We start from the raw sequence: 26685 nt of genomic DNA on the forward strand, positions 1-26685 counted from the left end.
GGGAAAGAGACATAAGATTTTCAACAATAGCTTTTGATCTTGGCATATTAGAGTGCAACTGGCTAAACACATGAAAGCACTTGGGCTTTTTTTTTTTTTAAATAAATCCCCGTGTATTATTTAGTAACCCCCATTATGGGCCTAGCTGCAGATTGCTAGAAAAACTTTTCCTCCCATTTTTTTAAAAGAGCAGACAAGCCACAAACACTCCACCCTTTGATCACATGCAGATCAAAAGGACACGTTCCCCTTCTGCCTTTCTCTAGAACACCCATTGAAAGCCCATCTGATTCCAGATTCAAATTTAGCAATCTTAAACTAATTTTGGAGTAGACAGAACTGTAAACAGATGCAGTCTAGCTTTTAGCTTCAGGACCCCGCTTTCAAAGAATGTGAGCAGCCACAACCCTTAACTTCAATGGACATGGGCCTTCAGGTTGCTGCCCATATTCTGTGCTAATTTTCTTCATTCTGTTTATGACTTCAAAGTTTAAAAAGAAAAATTAATGTTTTTCAAAGCTAATAATTAAATGTCTGACTCCTGCACTAACAAATTCCATAACTGCTCCTTCTATATACTTCTATATACTTGATGCACTAGGTCTACAATTTATTTAAAAAAAAATAAACACAACAGTGTATATAGTGACAAGAGCTTAAATAGCTGAGTGGCTGTATGTGACTGACACACAGAGTTTGGAGCAAACTGGTGCTAACAGATTTCTAACTTGCTATTGCTAATTGCCATCAACAAACAGCAAGGGCAAAGATCCACTGGTCATTAAAAAAAACTCAAGTATTCTCCTGCTTCAAGTGTAATGGTCATTTTGAGGAATTTTTATTTTCAAGGAGAGAGACATCAGGCTGTTTTTCCTCTTCACCTATTCCTTGTCATCTATTTACCTTCAAAGACTTGTCCTACTCAGAAAGGAGGAGAAAAATAGGAAAATAAATAAGCCTACCAGCCCTGTTCAAGTCAACAAGAGTCTGGCTCCTTGTGTCATCATGGAGACTCTTTCCACTGTCTTGCTCCAATTGAATTTGTTTAATCCTCACAGTTTTGGTCACCATCTGGCTCATTTTGTTGTCTATGCAGAGACTGTATGACAGACTTCCATTGACCGCAACAGGAACTCTTTGCTGAGTGATTTGATAGCCAGCCTGTCAACAAAATTAGCTTCATACTCAAATAAAACATTCACTTTTGAAAAAACAGCAGCATAGCCAGGTCCAAATATTACAGTTTAAGAACAAAATGGAAAATGCAACATCTTCTATAGTGACCTATAATAAGAGAATAGAACACATGTACATGTAAATTCAGAAGTTACTTTGCTTAGTTGTTAAAGAAGCAAGCTAGAAGATGAGTCTGGAATTTGATACAGCTGTGAGAAGCTGGAGGCCTGGAAAAGATAAAAGCACTCTTCAATACAGGCAAGTATAAGAAATAATAAATAATCAACTACACAACCACTTGTCAAGGATGATATAAATTTCACCGATATGGCATTGGGTCAGGAAATGGACCATAAGAGGTTCTTCTATGCCTGTGGTTCTGTGATCATGCTAAATCTTGTCTGAAGTCAGCTACCATACCACCATGCCCAAGCTGGGACTATCACTCATCCTCCCATCAGGCTGAATATCCCTCTTGGCCTGTTTTACTCATTTGAGAGGAGGAGTGGGAAAGAGGAGGAGGGTGGGGGGGGGATGGAAATCAAGATAATGAGAAAGGTCAATTTAATGATTGAAATGATTTAACAGAGGGACTCTGCAACCCCACATAAGGCATACAGCTGAAAAATGCCACCTCGTGTCTGGAACTCCACTCAGAGGGAAAATTGCTAGCCAGAAAAGGGGCTGCCAGTGACAAGGAATTGGAATAACTGCAATGATGTAAAAATACAGATGTGAATTGGGAGGAGCATTTGTATGTTTTGTGGGGAGGAAGAACTTACTCTAAAATGTAGACATGGTGACAGTGCATTAGAATGGAGAACACTGGTCTGGCCCTTGTGAACAGCTCAGTTTATATATGCAATGAAGTGAATGACCTTCTAGTCATAATCACTATAAGAAAAATAAAGTAACTGGCTTTATGCAGCCTATAGTAATCACACAGCTCTTCCCATCTCCTAAAACTTCTCATTAAAATGATTTTTCTTAAAGCCTGAAATAGTGAGTGACAATAAATAACAAGAATCCTATTTCCCATCCAAAGCCCCATTTTCAGGAGTAATAATAATTCCATTGTCAAATGACCCTAAGAGCTGGATTTATTTTATCTGTTCTATACAGCTCATTAGCTTATACCCTACATGTTATTACAGGGTCCATGACTAGACCATTTCACTTCAAAATGCAGGGCTGGCAGTTCATTGTTAGTCCTTAAACTGCAGAAGGCAGTCAGAACAAAGCCAGAATTATGTATTTCAAGCTAATAAAATGTGTCAGCATCTCCTTGACCAAATTTACATGCTTATCTGACCAGAGAATCTTGCAACTCATGTCTGCAGATTATGGCAGACCACTTAGTGCTGTACAAACCTTCTTCCACTTCACTCTTCTCCTCCAAACACATGGATGTGGTTTCTTTCCTATGACAACATTTTTCCATACAGCTTCTATACAGTATACTGATAGCAGAAGAAATCACAAGAATATGAGAGATAGTTTCAATTTAGCAACAGAAGCACAAAAGGTGGCTTGCAAACAAGTCTGTAAAGTTTTTGATATTTCTTTATGATGTGTAAAGGAATGCTGAAAGTAATGTTTATTTCCTGCTATTTCACTTTCGTCTCCTTCAGGTCTGGAAATCGCTTTAAGGTAATTTAACAAGTAAAAAAATAAGTATTGGCAATTCAAACTGCTAAGTTTGCATTTTGCATTCCCAGTTACTCACTATAGAGCCCCCAAGAAAAAGGCCTCTTAATGGCTCACAAATATTAGCACTGTTATCCCCAGAAACCAAATCAGTAATTGCACCAAGTTCACAGAGGAGCCACATGTTCCCAACTTAGAAGAAAACAGAACAGAAATGTCTACTGAGTTTTCTGTAATGTCACAATGTCCAATGCCTGAACAAAAGAGAAAGAGAGGAAGTAGTTTGGTTAATAATACAGCACCTCTACACATTAATTTGGGACCTGAGAAATCTCCCACTCTGCTTCTCTGGATGTCCAGATCCTTCAACTAAAGAGAGGATAAGGTAACATGCCTGATCTTTCTCAGATAAAACAGAAACAGATTTTTTGCAGTTATCAAATCTTCAATTCAAAATCAGAGAAAGTAAATCTAATGTCATCCCTTTGACGGGTTAGTGTTAAATTAATCATTGAGTACAAATAAGCTGACAGAAGTACCACAGAACTTTAAACTTGGAAAGGTTTAATTTCATTAAAATAGAAAAAGAGGCTCAAACACTGCCGCATCCTTTTGCAATTACATTAGTCAGGTTCTTAAATAATTTCAGTATTTCTACACCCATATCAAGTGTGGCACAATATATTTGACTTCCATTAACAACTTCTACCAAATACGAAAGCTACATGCAAACACCAAGATTCAGTTTTTTAGGTGTTTTTGGGGTTCTTTTTTGAGAAAGTTTTAAAGGGAGATTAAATATTTTTAAGTCCCTAAGCACATACAAAAAAGACACTATTATGTTTCTATCACTGGAACCTGTGTTTGTTATACATTCACTTTAAATGAAGGACTATTATCTGACTGCTTTTACCCTAACAGACAATTAGTACTGAACACCAGGAATGGAGAACTTAAGGGGCAAAGCAGCTCGAGCTCCCAATTCAATTACATTAAGCTGCTGGAATCTACAGCTAAGCAAGGAGTCAGCAATCACAGTAATCATATTTAATCAGTGAGCACTAGGGTACAGCTGCCTATTCATCCAGGCACAGCACAGCACACTGTCTGAAAAAACAGAAAAGCATCTCTTCACTCATACTCGCAGACCTGTCCTTTCCTATAGTCATAAAGGGACCAGCTATACTGCATACTTACAGGCAGATCTGCATAGAAGTAGTGTTTTCTGTCAAACAAAGATTTCTTGTTTATGCTGCAGTTAAGTGCCAGGCCTGTCATCACTGCAGCTTCTACACATCTCCTGTTGAGAACCTAAGGAAACACGACACATGGTTGTGCTCAGATACTTAGTGTGTAACAAATGTGTATCCCACACATTGCCTTATATGGAGCATATATTCAACTTTTCTTGCCTTCAGCCATCATTAGATCTCTGTCTGTGGGTAGTTCTTGTTCATCATTAAAGTCAAGGTAGCTTCAAATTTGAAAAGCTTTAGGATGAAGAAACAAGCCATTCAGTCATTCTCTCCTGCCACATAAGGAGGTGTGCACTGTTCTGCCTTGCTACTTTTGCAAACGTTCCAGCACTTTTGAGCCTTTGAGGGTGCAAGAGACAAATCATAGCAAACAACAACTGACTTGTAACTAGCTGTCAACTCATACTGGGACCTGGAAACACAGGGGATTTGCATTAGAAACTGCAGTGCCATTTCAGTAAAACACTTTAGAACTCCAGTAACCAGAACCACAGTGAATTCATGAGTATCTACACAGAGATTTCAATGCTTTGCTTAACCAGGATGAAATGAAGCACACTTATATGCTTAGTTAAAACAGAACCAAAGAGACATCAATTGATCCCATGGCTACAAGTATACATGCATCTCCTGTACCAAGGTAACCCATGGGACTAAGGTTCTTGGGGCATGTCATGTCACGTGATCTGAAGGCTCAGCAAGGACTTCATGAAGAAATAAAGGAGTTAAATAAAATTTCTCACCATGGACTTATCATTCTCCACACTACACTTTCCTATCTCCTCAGCAAGGTCAGGATGCAGAGGGCAAAGAAAATTCCACTCCAAAAAGTACTAACAAGCAGTGTTTAAAAGTAATGTTGTTGTTGTTTTTTCAAATGTGCTCTCATTAATTCAGCAGTCAGTTTAACTAACATTAAATGGATAAAACTGAAAAAACAACAACTTAATTTGTCTTAGTGCAACTCTGACATGCTCACACAGTACTTTAAAACAGGAACAGAACTTTACGCATCTTATTCTGCACTGTACAGCTGCCAAGAAGTGAATTTTCAACACACTAAAGGGGGACATTATGTTAAAGAATCTACATTACTTCATCTGCGCCAACTAGAACACAAAGGCTTAAATAATGGTTTCTTCAGTGTTTCTGACAGTATTTACTTTTTGCATCCTCCAGCCTGATTTTTGAAAACAGATTAAGCAGCAGTATGTTTCCCATCATCCCATGTCTTCAGCTGGAAAAGGAATCTCTTTGCTTTACTTATCTAATATTTTTAAAAATCAAAATACTTAGAGAAAATATGAAAAATTCTCCATGTAAGAGAAACTTAAAAATAACTTATACAGACAAGAAATTAAATACTCAAGCCAATTAACGAGGGAACTTTCAGATCTTTAGTGTAGCTATATATAGCTAACTAGAATACATCATCTGTTCAAGCATATTTTATTTATTAAAACATTTAAAGGATACATAAAGCAAATTTTAAATGAGAAAAAAGGATGAACAATTTCCCTTTGAAATATTGATCTGCAGTAAAATGAATGCAATTAGTCCTCACTGTAAGCTGAAGTAAAATTGGTAACTACAAAATACTAATTTACTTTAGATTCATAGCTACAGTTCATCATATAGTAAACGCTTCTGTTTTAAACAATTACATGCTTCCAGATTTTTTTACTGTTTAAGAAAACTTTTAACAGTGCAAGTAAAATTGTTTGATTTTGAAAATATCATATTTCTAAACACATAGGCAAAATTTCCTCCTACTAAAGCCTTATGGCACGATCCTGTTCAGCTTTACAAACTAGTGAGGACCATGCCAGTCAGCCTTTTTAACAACTGGTCACCAGAAATCATTAAGCCTCCGTAAGGACTGTGCAGACTCAAAACACTGTGTCGAAGTAGTGAACTGGTGCCTTGCTACATTTCCTGACAGTGTAGGACTTGTGACTGACTGTAACTGGAGAATGAGACAAAATCCAACTACTGAGTCACAGTTAGCAAGAGACTCATAGCACATTCTTCAAATACAGGTGGGGTTTAGCTAATGACAACACTAAAGCTACTCCCTTTGACCACCCACTCTTCAATTTTTTCTTCAAACAAGGTAGAATATATCATACTCATCAGTCTAAGCAGTAACACTGTTTAGAGGTGAAGGACATCATTCCCACCTACATACCACATATACCCATGAGAAACTTTTTGCACTACTGCTGTTGAACCATTTTGATCTGGGGACAAAACTGGCATTGAAATTTGAAGTATTGTTTATTTTGTATGTAGCGTTATTAAGCATTTAGATGACTGTAATGTGTATGTGCTCCCAGTGCACTGGGTCATACTAGCTAAATCATTGTACATGCACCATTACTCACTCCCTAGTATCACTTCCTGTATTGCCACTTTATCGGCCTTGGTGGTGATCAGAGGCATTACAAAGCAGATCTCTGGCATACTGAGATGTCTACCACACCAATGTGCTTCCTCTGCCCCATTTTATTTTAAAAACATAATAACGATCAGATAACCCTTTACCTCCTCAAAAATCAAAACTTACTGCTCTAATACTCCATTTCTGAAGTGACTACTACTACCTATTCTAGTGATCAGGGTTGTGAGCATAAAGCAGAGTTGTTTAAGCAAACTACTACTTTTCCTTCAAACAAGCCTAGCTTTTCAAATAATCTGCAGTGATAAACATCAATTCAGTATGTGCAACTTCCCATACTAATGACCTAGAGTAAGTCCCCCAAGCTTGTTTATGCAGTAAGCTGTTATTAAGTTGACAGCTTTGACTAGCACCAAAGATTTAAATTACTGGCTTGAACAGACAAGCTGCCAGTCTGGTACGTTAGTGAAGTGCTGGCCCTGAAAGAAAGCTATGTAGTTCCTGCAATAGCCATGGACAAAACACAAGAGCCTATAAAGCCTTCTTAAATATTTCTGGTCTTCTAAAATGGAAGCATCTCTCCAAGGTATTTAAACAAGACAGCTATCACAAAAGGAAATGTAGATTGTTTGTATTGGGAACTCATGAAAAACCTTAACAATGGCAAGACAAGCCCAGTTTCCCGTGTAGCTGTGCTACCTGCCAGAGCACCATGGTAACTGAGTGCTAAAGGAATGAAAGAACAAACCAACCAAGATCTCTCTTTTTCTGATACCCGTCTATTCTTTACATCTAGTTCACAAATGGAAAGATTCTTTTTAAAAAATTATCATCTTTATTTGCAAGGTCAGTTTAGTCGCTACCTCAGTTTTAAATACAACACTATTCAACAACTATATAAAACCATGCACAATGCCTTCAGTAGCAAAAATTCCCACCAAAAGCAATTTTAATAGTTTTCTTTAACAGCAGGTTTACTCCTTATACTATTACATTAAGGAAAACTGGCCTGCTTTTAGGTGAAGATGTATATTTCTGTATTTAGTAGATGATAATTTTTACATTTTTTAAAGACAGTAGGTATGCAGCTTCTTGTTTTGCTAATGACTATTAGATAGGACAACTAGGGGAAAAAAAAAGAAGCATCATCTAGATCTCTCTCCTGGAAAAAGTTTACTTTTACTACCTTGAAAAAAAATAAAGTAACCCTGTGCCATAACAGTGGCACCCAGGAAGCTTAAGTTGTGGAACAAAGTATTCCTTGTACTAAAACCAGTCAAGTCAAAATAATACGGTGGATATTTAAAAAGTTTTTTATTCTAGATCACACATTTTAATAAAGTAGATTTCATATTAATTGGTTATCTTAAGACCTGCATTCCTACTTATACTCATGAAGAAATCAGCATTAATCAGATTAACTACAGAACTGTTTATCTAAGAAACCCTTAATTTTAGCTCTTTTTCATGCAAAATAACAGGTGGAAGAAGGAAGCAGTACAATGTACTTAGCCAGCTCTCTATAGACCAGACAGTAATCTTGAGAAACCTTAACAGATACGTCTAATCATATTCCCCAGTACTTCTATCTCCTATCACCCTGATTTTCGTTTGCTTCCACCAATGGATATATTCAGTATTACTATTATTGCTGTGCTGAGTACCAACTTGCTCCAATATATAGCTCTTTCAAATGCAATAATAAGTTAAACTACAAAATAAACCACTCTTATCTACTTAGTCCAACTGTAATTGTGACTGACTGCTCAGTCTGACACCGCAGATGAGCACTTAAATGCAGCGTTCTTCCTTGGCATCCTCACATACACACAGAAGGTTGTAACTAACTGCCTTGTGGCACACTGTACATTTCAATAAAGGAAAAGCTAACCATTTCCCAAACAACCCATTTATTTCAATAGGTGTAAAACCAGACCCCATCCCTCTAAGCACACAGTAAAAATTTAAAAACCAAGCAAACCTAAGCCTTGTCATTTGGTCTGCAAAGAGCTGACATGTTCCAAAACCTGATGTCTCTAACTGCAAGAAAACTGAAGAAGGCCAGCTGCAGTCCAGCATCTACTTCACAGCACAATTCCTGCCCTAATATGAGTGTTATGTTCTTATCCCTAAGGAAAGGGGAAATTAAGGGAGAAAGCACCAGACATTTTAAATTATTATATTAGATTAATAAAAAGAGATTCCAGCCTAAGAAAAGAGAACAAATGGCAACTGAGAAGCTGAAGCAGCAAAGGAAGATTGGGATGGGTGGGGCATTAAATATACCTTAATGTATTTGTAACTTTCTCTTTCTGCAGTCTGGTACCATAGATATTTGCTGCTGTACGAAACATATTATTATTCCTAACCTTATCTGGTGGCAAAGTTGGCATGTGGTGGTGATGCAGCACACACTCATTCAAGTCATATCTTAAAACCAGGCAACTCTGACATTTTAAGAAGTACCAAGCTCTCAAAAATGTTACTTCATCAGCACTAAGTAAATAAGAGGGCTGAAGAGCTAGTCTGAGAGTTTGTATCACAAGGCTTAGAACTGGAAGAAGCACATTTCAGTGTCACTGATAACCAGCAAAATTCAGCAGCAGCAGGGAGAAATGCTGACTCTTGGGAGTAACAAAAATGGGAAGGTAAACCCAGATACAAGCCCACTAACATACTGACCAACTTCTAGGTCTCTCAACCCTTTGAGACAGGAGTTGCTAAAAAAAGAAAAAAAAAAAAAAAAAAACCAGTGGGAAAAATTCATTCAAGCCACTGCATGGACAAAGTGCTTAATGGTCTCAGTGGAATAAATCTGCTTTCTGGGGTGGCAAGGGAGCAGACAGTTCAGTGGCATTCCCCCAAACCAGTGATGTTCATGTCTCAGATACCATCAGCAGCAGCTAAACCAAATAAACTAGTAACAAGCAGAACTGATTTCCAAGCAAGAACTCATAGAAAGACAGAACAATGCAATGGTATTACAATTGTTTGTGATATCCACAATCAAACACTGTTTTTCTACAGTGTTCCCTTCAATAAGGCCAGCATCTCTCTAAACATGATGCCCCCTTTGACAGAACAGTCTTCTGAATCTGCCACATGGCTTTTTTTGACCTGTCAAAAGGATGCACCCTCTTTTACACCAGTTGAAATTTAAACCGTTGCTAATGCCATCTGATCCAGGACAAGTTACACATCTGATCAAAACACTTCACTGCTTCTGGAGGTAGCAGATTGAGCTAAATTATAGAATGTGATCAAATCCAAAGACAAGCAGAGCTTTGAGGTGGACCTTCTCAGACCTTTTTTCCTACACTGAGTACTGCAAAAAAAGACTAAAAAAAAGGCTTTTAAACACGATTGACAGCTGCCTTCTTCAATATAACTTTGATTGTTTAATTTGTGAAATAGAGAAAATTCAGAACACTTAAGGCAGAATAGAGTTTATAAACCAACGCCTGTCCTTTCTATCCTTGGAAACGGTAATTTGTTTGCAGGCCTGGTGAGAGTCAGCTCTGTTGTAGAACAATCTGACCTTTGATATTCATACAACTGTTATTTTCTTTAATTTTTAAGTCTTAGCTGTCTGCCCACTGCTCCTTCTTGCAATCATGGTATACCTGAGAACCCACACTAAAAACTCCCAAGTCTTTGCTCTGAGTCTCTCATCCCTTTTTCCTCCATTTACCAACTCCTGAAACATGCATATTTGCTCCCCAGAGAGGCAGTCATCGTTCCCCTTCAGGCAGGCCCCAATGTCTTAAGACAGTACAACAGGCAAATTGAGGGCAAACCATAAGTTAGCAATCACAGAGACAATAATATATTAATTCATTAAAATAAAAGGTGACATAGAATCATAAAGGTTGGAGAAGATCTTTGAGATGGTCAAGTCCAACTCTAATCCAACTACCACAACCACTAAACTATATCCTTAAGTGGCACATCTAAACACTTCTTGAACACCTCCACCACCTTCCTGGCCAGCAGGTTCCAATGCCTCATCCCTCTTTCAGTAAATATTTTTTTCCTAATATCCAACCTAAACCTCTCCTGGCACAACTTAATCCCATTTCCTCTCATCCTATCACTAGATACTTGGGAGAAGAGCACAACATCTGCCTCTCTACAACCTCCCTTCAGGTAGTTGTAGAGCGCAATAAGATCTCCCATGAGCTTTTTCTTCTTCAGACTAAACAACGGCAGTTGCCTCAGCCACTTTTTGTATGACATGCCCTCCAAACCCCTCACCAGCCTTGTTGGTCCTCTCCGGACACACTCCAGGATCTCAATGTCTTTCTTGTAATGTGGCGCCCAGAACTGCAACATAATGCAACAAGTCTTGCAAAAAGCTACTAAGAAGTAGAACCAATGAAGATCAATTTCCTATAAATAACTGCTCTAGTTTGCTTTACCTAAGCAGTGGCCTCAACACTCTATCCTCCACAATTACCCCATCTTCTCCCCAAATTGACTACAAGTGTCACAAATACCTGAATAACCACAACTTAAATAAAGCTAAGAGTAGTGGGGAGATGAAAGAAAAGACTCAGTTGCTAATTTCCTCTTTGTGTGCTTGCTCATGTACTTGCAAAAACATCTACAAACAAATTTTTTTTTTGAGGTAATTTGGCTAAACTTGGAAGTGAAATTGCAAAACTAGCGTTTCTGCATAGAAACCAATGGCTGCAATGGCAAAATCTGCACATGTAACTAGTAAACACCAGCTGCAGAAGCTTAAATAATCCTTTGAAAATCAAATACATAGTCATAATATATTTAAGGTGACAAGGTGGCTTATAATCAGAGAGAAAACAAATAATAAAATTAATTGTAGCCCAGGAACCAATTACAACCTAAGTGCACCAAGGTAAGGTTGAACCAGAGTACATAAAAACTGACAGTTACACATTACACGAGACAGTCAAACACGGACAGAACAAACACTCAGTCTACAATTATCTGTCATTACTGTTGGACAATATTTCCTAAATACCTTCCAATGAAAAAACTCTTTAAAGAAAAAATTAAGAAGACGAAGAACAAAGAAGCAAGAAGCCAGTTTGTGAGGTTAAAATGCTTACAAATTGGTAGACCCATGATTGTTACAGAAACTTTTTCTTAATAGAGCATTGTTTTTTCATACACATATAGATAATATACTACATTGGATTTCCTCAATGGGAGTCACCTGGAACCGGGTATGTTTGTCTACATACTGAGAGAAAATGAAACCAAACATGCAAGGGTGCCAGAGCTTACACAGTAACTGATAACAGCATTAATAGAAATATATCCTCAAAATCCACTCATGGTTGGAATTTAAAATAAAGACACTCCCAGCCTACTGGGAAAAACTACTGCAAAAAGCTAATGTGTGTTTTGTCAGCAATTTCAGACTGAATGCAGAAAGAGAGGACACTGATTTGTCTAGTCATGTAACGGTCATGCTGTCCAAAAGTATCAAAGACGGCACAACAGCTGCAGTAACAGAATTGTGTGAAAGAAAGAAACAAGAAACTGCAATCTCCTGCTCCCCACTAAGAAGCAGAAAAATAGCTGTATAAAGGAAAAGGTAAAGCAATACAAAACCAGCACAAAAGCACTTAAGAAAAAATACGTAGATAATATCACTTATGCGTTGAAATATCTACTGAAATAGGTGAAAGCAAGATGTTTTATCAACTCAGTGCTGTTCTAACTGGCAAGCTTAGATCAGCCAGAGGGACCTGTTAAGGATGAACAGGAAAGCCAACAAGAACAAAAAGAAAGCAAGCTCAATAGTTACTGAGGTGCTAAGGAGACAAAGCCCCACAGGAGATTTTAGCCTTGACAAAAAGATTAAAACACCCAGAATGAGTGTCAGAACTTCTCACAAACAAAGGAGACATAGCAAAAAGCAAGAGAAAACCTTACAGGGGACTCCTTCAAAGCCTGAGAGAGGAGCAACAAATGTCACTAAATACTTCAAAGCACAAAAGCAGAGGCGTTTCCAGAAAAATGACATTTATAGTGAAGTATGAAATAAAGTTGAGCCAAGCAACTGCAGTAACTGAGGAAGTACAACACTTCTCAGACTCCAATGAAGGACACTAGTTCTACAGGTAACTCCAGGGCTGTGCACAATCCTATGAGATAGAAAGAAACAGAATGAGGAACAACCCACACCACAATCCAGCCCTGAGAGTCACCTGGAGCAGGCCTCCCTTGTCTTTCAAAGACTCCTCTGGATCATTACAACAGCATTGGATTGGTTAAGAGCTTGAAATTATGTATGGATTAATCCATCACACATTCAGGAATTTAAGGGTCTGTGAATTGCAAAAGCATTCTCAGGGAGCAATGGTTTGATAGTCTTTTTAATTTCCCTAACTTCTTCCTAAAGTACGTGGGATTTTCTTTTTAGAGGCTTACTAGGACTGCAAGTCCACCAAGCTTGGACTCTGTGAGCAATAAAAAGCTGTTAACTACTGATGATACAATGCATGTCACAAACCCAAATATTATCATGAAAGTAAGGACTGGAACAGAAAGGTACCATCAGAGCCTAAGAAAATATCTCCTTTTTTCCCCCTAAGTACAATTAGTACAGTTTAACTCAAAGCAGTTAAAGCAAACCTAGACATAAACAAATGGTTTAAAACAAGCATCAACTCACTTTTTCCTTCAGACACTGCCACTATTTTTAGAGGACATCTCATGGATACAATAACCTAGGCATCATGTAGTTTCAAAGAAAATAAGACAATTTATTTAATGGAAGTTAAATTAACATATATACAAAGATCAGAAGATTGTCCAATTCCCCGAGAAAGGTGCATGCCATTAAATATGTAGTTACCACAGTCAAGCTAAGAAGAAGTGCTCTTTCAAACTGAAGTAGTACAAGAAGAGACCAAATTCATATACAAGTTGGTAAAGCAGCTGTTGCAATCACCAGACTTAACAGGCGCAGGATACCAAAAAAAATCTAGTTTCAAGCTGTAAAGTAAAAATTCTGGTCTCAAGTGTTGCTCTTCTCCAATATGTATAACTGACAGAGAAATACACTAAAATGTCACACAAACCTCCCAGTACCTTTGAAAGCAAATGCACCAGGTAAATTCTGTACACTAATAACATCTAAAATTAATAATAAATCCTGACAACCTATCACCCAAGAGATCTGGAAGAACACTGGGTATCTGACACTGTGAAGGATGGATGCAGTGTCAATATAGGAAGGGGAATTAACGCACTCTCTAAGTACCCAAACTATGTATTACCCGTGCCATGTCCCTGAGCAGCCATCTTAATAGCAGAGCACTGCAGCGTGGGGAAGGCAACAGCACAACACATGCTCTCTGCTACTGAACAGTGTTGCAGTGACATTCCTCAGCTTTGGAAAAGTCAGAGTTCGGAGTTCAAGTTGCCAGTGGTGCACTACTAGAAGGAACAAGGGCTAATAGCTACTCTAGCCCTTCTTTCTTTGATGAAAAGTCGTATCTGGTTACCTGACTATCATTATAGAGGTGAGACAAGGTATAGTAGTACCCAAATGCTTCCTTCTAACACTATCTGCAGAGGGAAAGCCAAAGGAACTTAAAACAAGATGATATTAAAATCTCAGTACAGGATAAAAGAATTGAGTGAGTTGTCAAGGCCTCAAGAATGTCCAGCAGAACAGGAAAAAAACCTGTGTATTCGGATAAAATCTCGTATCTCATGTGATAATCTACAGGCGTTTTCAACACAGATCTTACTCTTTTTCTTGAGTCACAAGGTATTCAGCTTTTCTTCATTAGAAAGAGAGCTTGATCATTATCAAGTGTTTCCAAAAACTATTTTAAAAAAAGATAAAACAAATGCTGTTCACACTGTAAAGAGAATGACATTCAAATGCATGAGAAGGTGTAAAAAATTTCAAAATATATAAGACCGTTGGGCTAACATTCATTTAAATCTTATTAATATAAACCTTGGTTATGTAAATCCTAGATTATGTCTTAGAATTCTTGCCTACAAAGAAATAGGATCTGGCTTTCACTTTAGTCATGCAGGAGACAAATGTAAAATGTGCATCTTTTTGTGTGATTAGCAACAAAGACTCTCAGCACAGTCAAAAAGGTTTCAGCCTTTAGCTACCAGATCTACCATCTTATTTCTGTGGCTGAGCTGTAATTAACCTTTAGTCAGTCCCTCAGTCATAAGAATAGAAAATTATGGATTCTCTTTCTGTGATCCCAGTCTTATCTTTATAAACCTTTACAAAGATTTTCAGAATTTTCAAAGAGGATAAATCAGACTGAGAGTACAGCCTCTTTTATGGATAAACAGAAGAATTTTAGATTAATCTTCAGGTATGATGCACTATAGACCACCACATGTAGCATAAAACTTTCCTTATAACAAGTCATCTGAAGACTCCAAGCTAAGATCACTGCCAAGTTCATTAATCATGTAAAAAAGCTAGGCCTTTGCATATTTCATTATGTGAAATGTGATGTATAGTCACATGTAGTCCCCAAATAAGGAAAGCCTTGCAGTAATTCGGCTAAGATGTTATCTGATCTAATGGTGAGGGGCTCTATCACCACAGGGTACAGAAAGAGTGCAGAGTAGCACGGGATGCATTGCCCAGACTCACTACTTCTAAATCTACTTTTCCAATCAAAGGTTTTCCATAGCATTCTTCTTGTCTCTTGTTCTCTTGTTCTTGTCTCTTGTTTCTTGTGGAAATGCACCTGCACACACAGCTGTTCTTGCCTATAGCTGTCTCTCAGAGGCACATTACGAGAATAGCCTAGTGAAATGGCCATGACACTAACATTGTGATGGTCCTCCTAAGGCCTAATTGCAGCAGAAGCATAAAATAAGCTGTATTACAAAACAGGAAGTAAATACAAAGAGTCAAGACAGAGGACCACTAAACACATTCTTCTAGTTTTCCCTCTGGTGTGCAGAGCACAGCAGAGGCTCAGGCCCACGCTCATTAGTGGCCCAGAAATGGAGCAACCAGAAAAACTCCCTTTAGCATCATTCTTTCTGGCCCCATTGTGAAGCAGCAAATACTAGTACTGTTGTCTATTACAACCACCTCATGGTGCCACAGTAAATTTTAATCCCTGTGACATTGAAAACTGCCCCTATAGTTCTCAGTTTATACCAGCAGTTATTCTCTGCTAGAGACAGCACAACTACTGTATTAAAACTGCTCCTATTTTTTTATTTCTCAAGAAAGCAGAGTAAAAATAATAGGCCAAATATTTACCTTAGACAGCAACTTATTAGGCAATAATATTAACATCTGTTAAAATGTTGGGTTTGTTTCAATGAATACTTGTAAATTGAAAACAAAATACCTTCCATACTTCTAAATCCACCAAAATTCAGTTCTACTGCAGATACCATTGTCATATACAAGATTGTACAGTTATTTCAAGAAAATAAGCTCAAGTACTTACTTCCAGAATAAACTTTTGTCTCTAACATGAATTCCTGTGTAGCAAGTACAACAGGAAAATAATGCTATGCCTACTGACTGGATTTTGTATTGCACTGTAACATGCAAGAACATGTATTTTCTAACATTCAGTTTCAAGTCTATTTTCACCAGTACTACAGTGAGAAAAATCTTTCTTCTCTTTGTTTAGATAAAAGCATCTGGTAGAATCTAACATAGCACCACTACTATTAAATTAACAATCCTGCATTTTACTTCTCAAGTGCAGTTACATCCCACATGTACTGGGCTTTTCTCACTAAGGTTCTAAACAGCCTCATTTTATAGCACTTTAACAGAAAAAAAAAACAACACCAAAACCCCCTCCCAGATAAACAGAACACACATAACAATTAAAATCTTAATATAATTTTTGTTTATTCAATAACAGTTTTTTTATTTGACTGAATAGAAGCACAGACAATTTACAAGGATTTCTGTGCATTAATGGAATGTTAAGTAAAAGGTCTAAAGCCAAAATCTTGAACCCTTTTTAAGTTTGTGACTATTAACACCCTAACCTAGCCCTGCCCCCAGATAAAAGGAACTAATTTTCTGTGTTAAGTCTAACCAGATTCTTCTAAAACCAAACCATTGCATAAGATTCCCATTCTCTCTGGAAAGTTTTCAGAATTTCCATATAATTAGATCTGAAACTCAGCCCTAAATTGCCACTGAGAACAGAGTGAAGTCCAAATTCTATCAGCATCTAAACTTCACTTCCTCAGGTTTCAATACCTTTGCAAATACAGAATTAATTTATCAACTAATTTCTCTTTTAAGGATCACACAGCACATACCTAGACCACAGAAATCCAGACATAAGTTAATTCTCAATTTCAGAATTTTATTTAAGGCTGTATTATGGTGATTAAAAACTTCCAACAGATTAAAAGATATATCTGCAGCTGGAATTCAAACCTCCACTTTAATAAATACACTTAGTGAAACAATTTGCATTAAATAATTTGACCCCATTATAGTCTCTGCAGGAGGAAATGCTAAGTCTATTAATTTTAAATTTTCAGTTTACTGCAAGAGCTTAAGTTATACATTTTAAATAATTACTTTTATATTAAACTTCGTTGATTCCCAGATAATTCTACGGTCAAAGCCATCACAAAGTTATAACTAAGCTATGACTTAAAAAATGTCTTCTGTTCTCACTAATAAACCTCATTGCTAAGTGCCAGCTAGTTGTTCTGATCCATTAGTCCACCATGTCTCATACAGATTACTTGTTTTTTAAAAAAATAATTGTTTTGCTCTGAAAATAGGAATGGTTGACACTTCCCTAAATGATAGACTTTATACTTAGAAGCATGGCACTTCCACAGAGAGACATTCCAAATGACAAATGAAAACTACATAAACAAACATATGGCAAAGTAACATCAAATGGCCACTTGGAAATCTGACATGTTCTTCTCATAAGATTTTAAGTATCTCTCACATTAAAGGAATTTTGTCTGCGGCATACTAACCAAATACATCCACTGTGTCCTCAGAGAAATACCATGATTCATTCAATATGCTGAAGAGACGCTGATTTTTTTTCCTTTGCAGAAGATCTCATGTATCTGCAGTGACAACTACGGAGTGAGTATATGGACAAGAAACAGTACTAGGCATCTTGTGTTATCAAACAATGATAAAATAGAAAAATATGTAAAAGTAGTTCTACAGTCACATCTTGGGAAGAACAAAGTATTAGAAACATACTCAAAGTTATCTTGACATTGATCCTAATATAAATTAAGATGATACATAACTTACTGGTAAAGTTCCTGGTAAAGAAGCATCAAAGAAAGATACCAAAGAGTTAGGAGGTGCTGCAAACTGGACTTGGGAACCAGAAAAAAGTTTTGAGTTGGAGCTGATCTGTGCGTGAATTTCCAGGCCTACAACTGGTACCCATGGAGCAAGGCTGGAAAAAAAGAAGAGAAGGGAAATATAATTTTAATATAGATTACATTAAATCAAATTGCATAAACACCTAAAAATACAATAATTTAAAACTTTTCATTAATCTTTTAACAAAAATTGTAAAAACCCTCTAAATTACGTTGTTTATACATCCACAGAGTAATGGCTAAAGGTGTGCTGCAATGCTAGAGAACTGAGACTAAATTACAATATCTATGGAGGGGACTGTATGGTAAAGTGTCCTCATTATATATAGAAAAGAATGGCATAAAAAAAAAAATAAAGTTATCTGAAACCTATAATGTTTCCTTACAGGAGAAATCTCAGATAAATTAATGAGGCAATCTTGCATGCTGGATGAACCCTAATTTGGTATCTCATGAAATTACAAAATCATTATAAATATCAATTACTTCTCAGGTAGCCTGATAAATCTCCAACAGACAGGTGGCATAATAAATTATGTATTCTTTGTCAGCTAGTCACTTGCATGCTGGGAAAGGTGGCTCTCCAGAGCAGTGTTAGTAGCATATTAGCATAAACATTAGTAATCTGGTAATAGAGAAATCATCATTTCAACCAGAGAGCTACTGCTCTTTGACTATACTCCACAGAATAAAGCTTCTCCATATAATCTAAAAAGTAATTGCAATTCTCACATCCATAACCTTTATATGGACAAGAGAAAAAGGTCACCTTTACAGTATGAATTGCTTGACAGTTTCTGTAAGTAATTATCTGGCCTTATACAAATGAAGTGGCACAAATAATATTTCAGTGATGAAATCACATTTCTGTGGCAGAATACTTCAGCAGCATAAGTACCCAGATAGCTATAGGAGATAAGCGAGCTGTGGAAAAACATCAAAGAAATATATCAAGTACAGTGTTCCTTCCAAAGCTGAAGATAGTACACTGCCAAGATTTTAGTTCTGCCCTCCAACAGCTGAGGACATCCCTACAGACACCAAAATAGTGATGTAGATGCCACTTATATTGCTGCTTTAGGAATATTACCATAAAGGATTCAGATTCAGATGCTTAAAGAATACTCTTTTATTTTACTGACACATAGTATTTTTCTTTAGTATTTTCAACTATTCATAAAAATACCTCAAAGTTTAGGAAAAAAAGTTGCTTTTGGTTTTTTAATTTTGGTGGCTAATTTATTTCAGTGTTTCCTGCACTTCTTGGAAACACACTCCTTTTGTATCATAGCACTAAAAATAACACCAGGCTTCACCTGGTTTACACTGAGACACCTACTAACACTGACAGGAAATCTGAAGTTTCTTGCACCTTTTGTTCAAGGTTTACTTTCATTTGTGTCTCTAAAGGAACCAGCAGCATCTTTCTGCTGGTGATCAGTTGTAGAGAGAGAGAAGCCTGAACCTCATCAGGAGAACATGACAGGTTGTACAATTCCCAGCTCTCAGTTGCGGCAGGAACCAGACGCTCCGTTCCGGGCCCGCTGTCAAGTTTCACGTTTCTCCACCGAAAATAAAAGCTTCCTTCGGACAAAAAAAAACCCTTCGCAAAATCGGTTCAACCCTGGCTGTTCGCACTCCGGACACGTCAGCGCTAACACTTGCTGACTGGCCTGCACTGCGAAGGAACTTCACCAGGGCCAAACGTGCCAAACGGGTCAAAGGGAGAAGAGCTCCGGAGACAGGGCCTGGGGTCACGTTTCTCCACCGAAAATAAAAGCTTCCTTCGGACAAAAAAAAACCCTTCGCAAAATCGGTTCAACCCTGGCTGTTCGCACTCCGGACACGTCAGCGCTAACACTTGCTGACTGGCCTGCACTGCGAAGGAACTTCACCAGGGCCAAACGTGCCAAACGGGTCAAAGGGAGAAGAGCTCCGGAGACAGGGCCTGGGGGCGTGTGAGAGACAAACGCGCCGAGGAGGCGCCGCTGCCACCGCGGGCCGCAGGCGGGCGCCTCCCGCGCTCGGGAGATGTATCTAGAGCCGCCCTGCTCCGTCCCCTCACGTCTGCTGCCGCACAAGCCCGGCGCCTCGAAACGGCCCCTCTTCCTGACCCCGCCCCCTCGCCGTCCCCCTGAGGCGGCGGGACCTTGTGGCGCCCGAGGCCCTGGTCAAGGGAAGGGCCTGTGAGAGGTGCTGCCCCTCAGGGTGGTGGTGGGGAACCTGCTGCAGGCGCTGAGCTCCCGCCCTCACCAGGGGCTCGGTGAGAGTTGGCTCCCTTCAGCTTACCTGGAGGGTTGCGTCCAGTTTTGAGCGCCTCAGTTCAAGAGAGATATCGAGGTGCTGGAGCGAGTACAGGGGAGGGCAAAGAAGCTGCTAAGGGCCTAGAGAATAAATCTGATGAAGAAGGCTTGAAGGAGCTGGCAATGTTTAGTTTGAGGAAGAGGAGGGTGAGGGGAGACCTCATCAGTCTCTACAACTACCTGAAAGGTCACGGTAGAGAGGCCGGTGCTGGTCTCCTCGGTAATTAGTGACAGAACAAGAGGAAATGGCTTCAAGCTGCAACAGGGTAGGTTTAGACTGAATATTAGGGGGAAAAAAAATCACAGAAAGAGTGGTTAAACACTGGAATAGGCTGTCCAGGGAGGTGGTTGAGTCACCATCCCTGGATGTGTTTAAGGATCGTTTGGATGTGGTGTTGGTGGATATGGTTTAGGGGAGAACCTTGTAGAGTAGGGATGATGGTTGGACTTGGTGATCCTAAGGGTCTTTCCCAACCTGAATAGTTCTATGATTCAATGATAGTGGTGAACATGGGGCTTTTGACCCTTACCTTGCTGTGGAACAGCCTTGTTGGTCATTGTGGCTCAGTGTCATGGTGCCCTGTTACCAGGCAGGTGCAAGGCCTCCTCACACACAGCTCTCTTGCTTACCTTCCTCCAGATTGAGGTCTTACTCTGAAATATGTTAGCAATTTAATTGGCAACATTGTCCATCCTAAGTGATTCTGTGATTCATTATAATGTGATACGTTGCACATAGTAAAAGCAGTTTATACGAGTTCATATGACCTCCTTGATTTGACAGTAACAAACAGCGTTAAATTTCAAAAACTTCAGAAGAGCTTTGATGGTGGACAAGCAGTGAATGTTCAGAGATGGCATTTTGCAAATGTTGGGCATCAAATGATACAGTACCATGCAGTTGCAATCTTGAATCTTAATTCTGTGAATGTAGAGCAGCAAGGTCCAGTCTCTGCAGGGCCTGGGGCTGTTATTTCTGTACAAATACAAGGTAATAAAGAACACTATCTGGGGCATATGCAAACATCTTAAATGCTGTTTACAGCTACATTGTATAGACATTAGAATTAACAACCTTCTGTCCTAAGCCACAGGCCTGTGGAGCTTAAATGGGAATGTACATTAGCTGTTGCTTATGTTATCCTTGTTCTATGTCAGCTATTGGTAATAGATGCTAATCAATCACAAACATTTCAGTAAGACGGATTTCTTCCAGCAGATGACAGTGGTGCACATAAGCACAACAGTATCTTACAACCATTATACCCTCTTGTCTCCCTAGTCTCAAATAGGAGATGCTGAATGGTTCAGAATCATGTGGGAGATCAACTGAGGAAAAGTTTTATAATGGTTGTTCCATGGCACTAATTTTCTAATACATTAATATTTTAAGTTAGTTAGATTAATTGGAAGCTCTTCATAAGAAGAACCAGGTGAGAGAACCAGACACCAATCTACAGTTACTTGTACAATAAAGCTTAATTGAATAAGTTTGTCACATTCTTTTTCTTGGGGAATATCCATCCTTTGTACATCAAATTGTCACCATGACAAATTCCTTTCCAGTAAAGAAGAAATGGCCACAGGCCCTCTTGGATATGTTGTGGAGACAGAACATCAGCATGACCTTTCTCCTCTTCTGTTGTGAACCTCTTCACATATGAGATAACCTCGTGTAAAGCCTATACAAGTGTCCCTAAGCCAAGGGAATAGGTAAGACCTTTTGATAATTTTCATATGACGAAAACACCATCGTCTTTTCGACTTACTGGGGGCCTGTGCAGTGTATTGTGATGAAGAAGGCATTTCAGGCTGCAGCTTTAGTATATGATTATTATTTCTGCAATAAGGATACTTCTTTAGCAATTGGCCTCTATGAACTCAGGATTTATTTATTATTTGATACTTTGTAGGGATTGACAGATCATTTCAGCCCACCTATGAGGACAGGTTCTTAATACAGCTCAAAAATGTTTTTGCTGGTGTAAGAATGATGTTTCAGATTACTTTCTTTTAGGCCTATTCTTATGATGTAATAGATTTCATAAATAGTCACTAAGAAGTTAAAATGTTATGAATATTAAAATGTTACTTAAAGCTTTTCTCTGCCTTGATTGCACAGATTTCTGCCCTCTCTGCATTTTATTTAAAAAAGAATAGACAACACAAAGGGGTTGAAATCCACTTTCTGAATCCCAAACAATTACTCTGGAACTTTTTATCTTTATGTGAGTTGTCTTACATAGAGAGGAGGATTGGAAACTGCCATTGTTTGTTATTTAAGTTGTCTAAATGCTATTTTAATTCCTCTCCCAGGGAAAAAAAAAACAAAACAAAAACAAAAAACAACAACCCTGTTAGAAAGACCTTTCCCTTTGCAGCCCTATGCCAGGGACCAACTAGGTAATAAATGAAAGTTCACACATTCATATACATGAAGATGATCAATCAGACACAAGCAGGGAATAATTGCCTTTCACAGCAGCTTACTTTGAGGTAGGAAAGGCTACATATTGGTCCTTATATACCCTGGGCAGCAGCCTTTACTTTTCAGTGTGTTTATAGATCATGCTGTGGCTTGGAATAGGAAAATATCTCCAGCACTGCATAAAGATTTGTAGAATGATAGTTCAGTCCTAACTGTGTAGACTTCGGTCTAGAGAGGGTAGACCCAGGGGACAATTTGCTTCAAGTCTGAGTTTCTTGTTACTGTAGGAATTTAAGCAATGCCTGAGAGTAAACTGGAATTTTGTAGAGGATGAAAACCCAACGGCATATAATTTAAGCTATAACCATGCAGTCTGTTCCATTTATTTGAATGAAGATCTCTCTGAATTTGTTTATAGAGGCTGAGCTCTAAATTCTGTTTTCTTGCAAGCTATGTTTAGCATGCATACTTAATTCTTTTGTGCACCATCTTTTGGTATAGCAAAGAATGGGGTATTCAGGCTGAGGTGTTTGTTAAATACCTCACAGGCTGTCTGCAGTGTCTTATTTCAGCATGTGAAATAATGAACAGGCAGCAACTTCTGTTAGATTGTGAAGTGGAGGGTGTGACTTTGGAAGATTAGTTCCATAGTCTGTCAAATACTTGTACATTGCCCTACAGGGAAAAGTATTGGAAAGGATTGTTACATTTGGAAGCAAACTATGGTAAGGGATGTTTTCAAACTTCTAAGCCCCTAAGATCCTCTGTATACCTGGGAAGCCTTTATACCTGTAGAGAAAAAAAAAGACAAAAATGTTCTTCTTTTTCCACAACTTTCAACTAATAAGGGCATTCATTTTTAGCCTGGACTACTGATTCAATTCGTCTGTCTACCAATAACAGGAGATGGCAAATACAAAAAAAACCCAAATGTACCTGATCATGCAGATTGGAAAAGGTTATTTCTCTTAACCACAGAAGACAGTATTTAGGGAGCTAGTAGAGCTGCCTTTTATTATCTGCTGACCATGTGTGCGTGCATGGATACAGTGACACACTGGGTAACATGAAGGGTCTCATGGTTTGAGAGGGGTCTTGTGTCAACATGTGTTCATGTACGAAATGGCACCAATTTCTATTGACGAACAGGTAGCAGCACTTTATTTCATAAAAGTGTTATTACTCATTAATGCAAAATAAGGGCCAGACCTGGCTAGAAAAAGCTAACACAACAAAGATGTATTTACAAGCGATTTCTAGAAACTGTAATGGAAATATAAAAGTAACATGCAGATACTGATATTATTGTGGAAGGTGAATTCACAGTTCCTCAGAGGCTGTGTAGTAAGAGAGAACCTGTATCAGCGATTCAGCCATGAGATACCCTTGTACTGGTTTTCACATGGCATATCTTGCCTGGAGTGCTGCAATCAGCAGGTGGCTGCACCTGTGATTTGAATCAGGTGTTGGCAATCCTATAAACTAGCACTTCGGTACATAGTAGGCTGCTGATGGCTTGGGACACTTAGTTGGAAGCAAAGTTGTTACTGGGCTTATTATAGCTGGGAAGCCTTATGACTGGTTTTCTTGAGTGTTTTAGGGAGTTTGTTGTCACTAACATTATGCCACAGTAAGTATTATGGCTAGTCCTATTGTTTAATAAATTAAACTCTTGTTTCTCCAGTGTGACGTTCAGCTTTTATAGGTGTAAGAGGTTTTCCTAGTATATTACTCCCATACAGGTGTTGTATCTTGAGTAAATTATTAGAAAATTCACATTTTGAGCCTATGCTACCTTTGGTATGATTTCCAGTTACCTAGGGATAAACTTCTTTTAGTTGGAAATCAGTATGATTTACTTCCAAGGGTGATCGCTTCTTTTGTTTTGGGCCTGTTATAATATACAATGTTTTCTAAATGCTGGAGGTGTAATTCAGGAATCAAGACAGTTTTGTATTTAGATACAGCTCAATCTATAAGAAATATGTAGTGGTGGTTTTCTTTTATAGTATGTCTTTCAAGCACTAAGAAATACATCGGGGAAATAGCAGAGACTAGGCCGAAGTTTGTAAGTGAGAAAAGAGTCTATAACCTTATTGTATGAATGTTGTGTGTCCTGTTGGTGATGAAGCATGCAGAAGAAAGTGATTGATAATGTTTCAGCTGATCTAAAATTTACTATAATGTTCTTTCTACTTGTGTAGGCATCTGCAAGAAAGCAGATCTGAAAACCAATTATGGTTTTCACTTTATCCTTCCTTGTTCTTTACTATAGGAGCATAGGGGGAAAAGCAGGTTTGCTTTTTCATTTTCATTCCTCTGTTTTATTACTTTTTGTATTGCATTTTTGCATATTCCGTTTTCTCCTGTTTATAATCTTCAACTGAAATTTCAAAGAGCTGCATTAAGTCTGAGGCCTGTTACTTCCTAAATTAAGAGCCACAACTCTTGTTGCAGTCTGTCTATGAATTTATATTTAAGCTCAGGGATATAAGATTTCAGCAGTGTATGGTTTCACATGACCAGTACTCGAGCAAAAACTTTCTCACTTGACCCCAGGCTAAGGGGAGGAGCAAAATGCTATTGTACGAAGTATAAGACTAAATTCTAATCTGTTGTCTCTACCTCTATTCTGACATAGTCTTGATGCTTGTCAAAGTATTTAGTTTTAGACAGACTATACATTCCAAACTGCACTTGAGGTATAGATTGTCTGTTCTGATACCCTTTTAAATAATTTACATCTTCAGTTTCATATACTCAGTTACAGGACTCCAGCTGACAGCCCTACCCCAGAAAAAATAGACACAAAGATCTGCTAAATTTGTTAAACAAAAGTTTTAGTTGAACAGTCAGATCAGAAATATGTATAAAAGTGTTTTCCCTGACTAAGAGATGGCATTAATAATAATTAATAACAAAACCTTCAATTGTTATTGACTTCTTTGTCATTAATGAAGTGATGGAATTATTTGAAAGAGTTGTTAAGCAACTTAGTGCTTGGAGTAAGCTAGTTATAATAATGACAATAGTATAAAATTTTTTTATCAAAACCAATTTAAAGATGATCTCAAGTGTTAAATTCTGTCAAGGTGCTAATATCAGAAAGGGATTTCTTTATAAGAAAACTATATCCAGAGCCTTAGTATAGTGCTTATAGGGGCTGCCTTTGTTGTTTTTAGTGCTAGGAGTTGTTTTTAATGGTATGAAGCAATAGGATGTGAACTAAAACTGTTGACCAGATGGAACTTTGTGATTTAATTACTGCATTAAAAGCACAGCAGAAATGTAATTGAAGGACAAGAGGGAAAATACTGCAGGTAAATAGATGCTCAAAACTTTGAATAAGGTTCCAGATCCTGAAGTGAGACAGCCCTGTCTCACCTTTTTTCTAGGAAACAGCAAAGACTTTTGCTTATTTAGGATTGATTTATAAGAGGTTATTTATTTTCAAAGTGGTTTGTATATTCCCTGTCTTCAAATGTATGCATCTTACCTTGCATTATGCATCACCCAAGTGGGCTTGAAGAACACAGGCTGAAACCCTTATCCTACTGTATATAATGTTTTTGCTCTGGAATATGATTTTTAAAGAAAAAAAAAAATACTACTTGTATAGTTGCACTACTGTCCTCATCCTTGCACAGTGCCTGTGGCATTTGAAGCAAAGTCTGATTCATGTTTTGCTTTTTTTTAATAAGTGACAAGAGTGTTTATAGTGTGTGTTTGTTGTTTTCCTCTCTGTACTGTAATTATGCCATACCTGTGTGTTTGGTAATTTTTTTTGTAGTGAACTAAAAAACGTGTGAACATTATTCCTCCTGAGAGTGGGAAGAGATGACTGTGCCCTTGAAATTACTCATCCATCTCTCAGTTTAAATGATACTTATTCCTGTATAAATGCCAAATACTTGTATGCCAAAATGCTGAGTGAAATACAGAAGGAATTAAGTACCACTATTTAGCAGGTTAGATGAAGGGATGCTGTGGTTGTTCTTTTTCTTCTGCAGACTGAGAAAGGCTCACTGCTTTTGAATCCTAGTTGTGATTTCTCTATAGACTTGGTGAAGATAGTGTATTAGTCACAGGCATTAACTGAGAGCTTGTAAACAGTCATATAGTGACAACCTGGAGAAATGA

General features: G+C 38.0%; 1 protein-coding gene across 1 annotated transcript in view; it reads right to left on the minus strand.

The window, feature by feature from the left end:
• The window catches only part of GATB (glutamyl-tRNA(Gln) amidotransferase, subunit B), a 47558-nt gene extending 26883 nt beyond the window's left edge, over positions 1–20675 (minus strand). Inside the window, exons 1-6 of the mRNA XM_009995980.1 lie at positions 20648–20675; positions 19583–19981; positions 19164–19398; positions 17738–17888; positions 4021–4134; positions 963–1161 (exon numbers count right to left, since the gene is read on the minus strand). Of these exons, the coding sequence (XP_009994282.1) occupies positions 963–1161; positions 4021–4134; positions 17738–17888; positions 19164–19398; positions 19583–19981; positions 20648–20675 (1126 nt within the window). The remainder of the gene's footprint in view (positions 1–962; positions 1162–4020; positions 4135–17737; positions 17889–19163; positions 19399–19582; positions 19982–20647) is intronic.
• Between the last annotated feature and the right edge of the window lie 6010 nt (positions 20676–26685).

Source organism: Chaetura pelagica, unplaced genomic scaffold, assembly GCF_000747805.2.
Source record: "Chaetura pelagica isolate M959 unplaced genomic scaffold, ChaPel_1.0 scaffold142, whole genome shotgun sequence".
Classification (NCBI taxonomy): Eukaryota; Metazoa; Chordata; class Aves; order Apodiformes; family Apodidae; genus Chaetura; species Chaetura pelagica.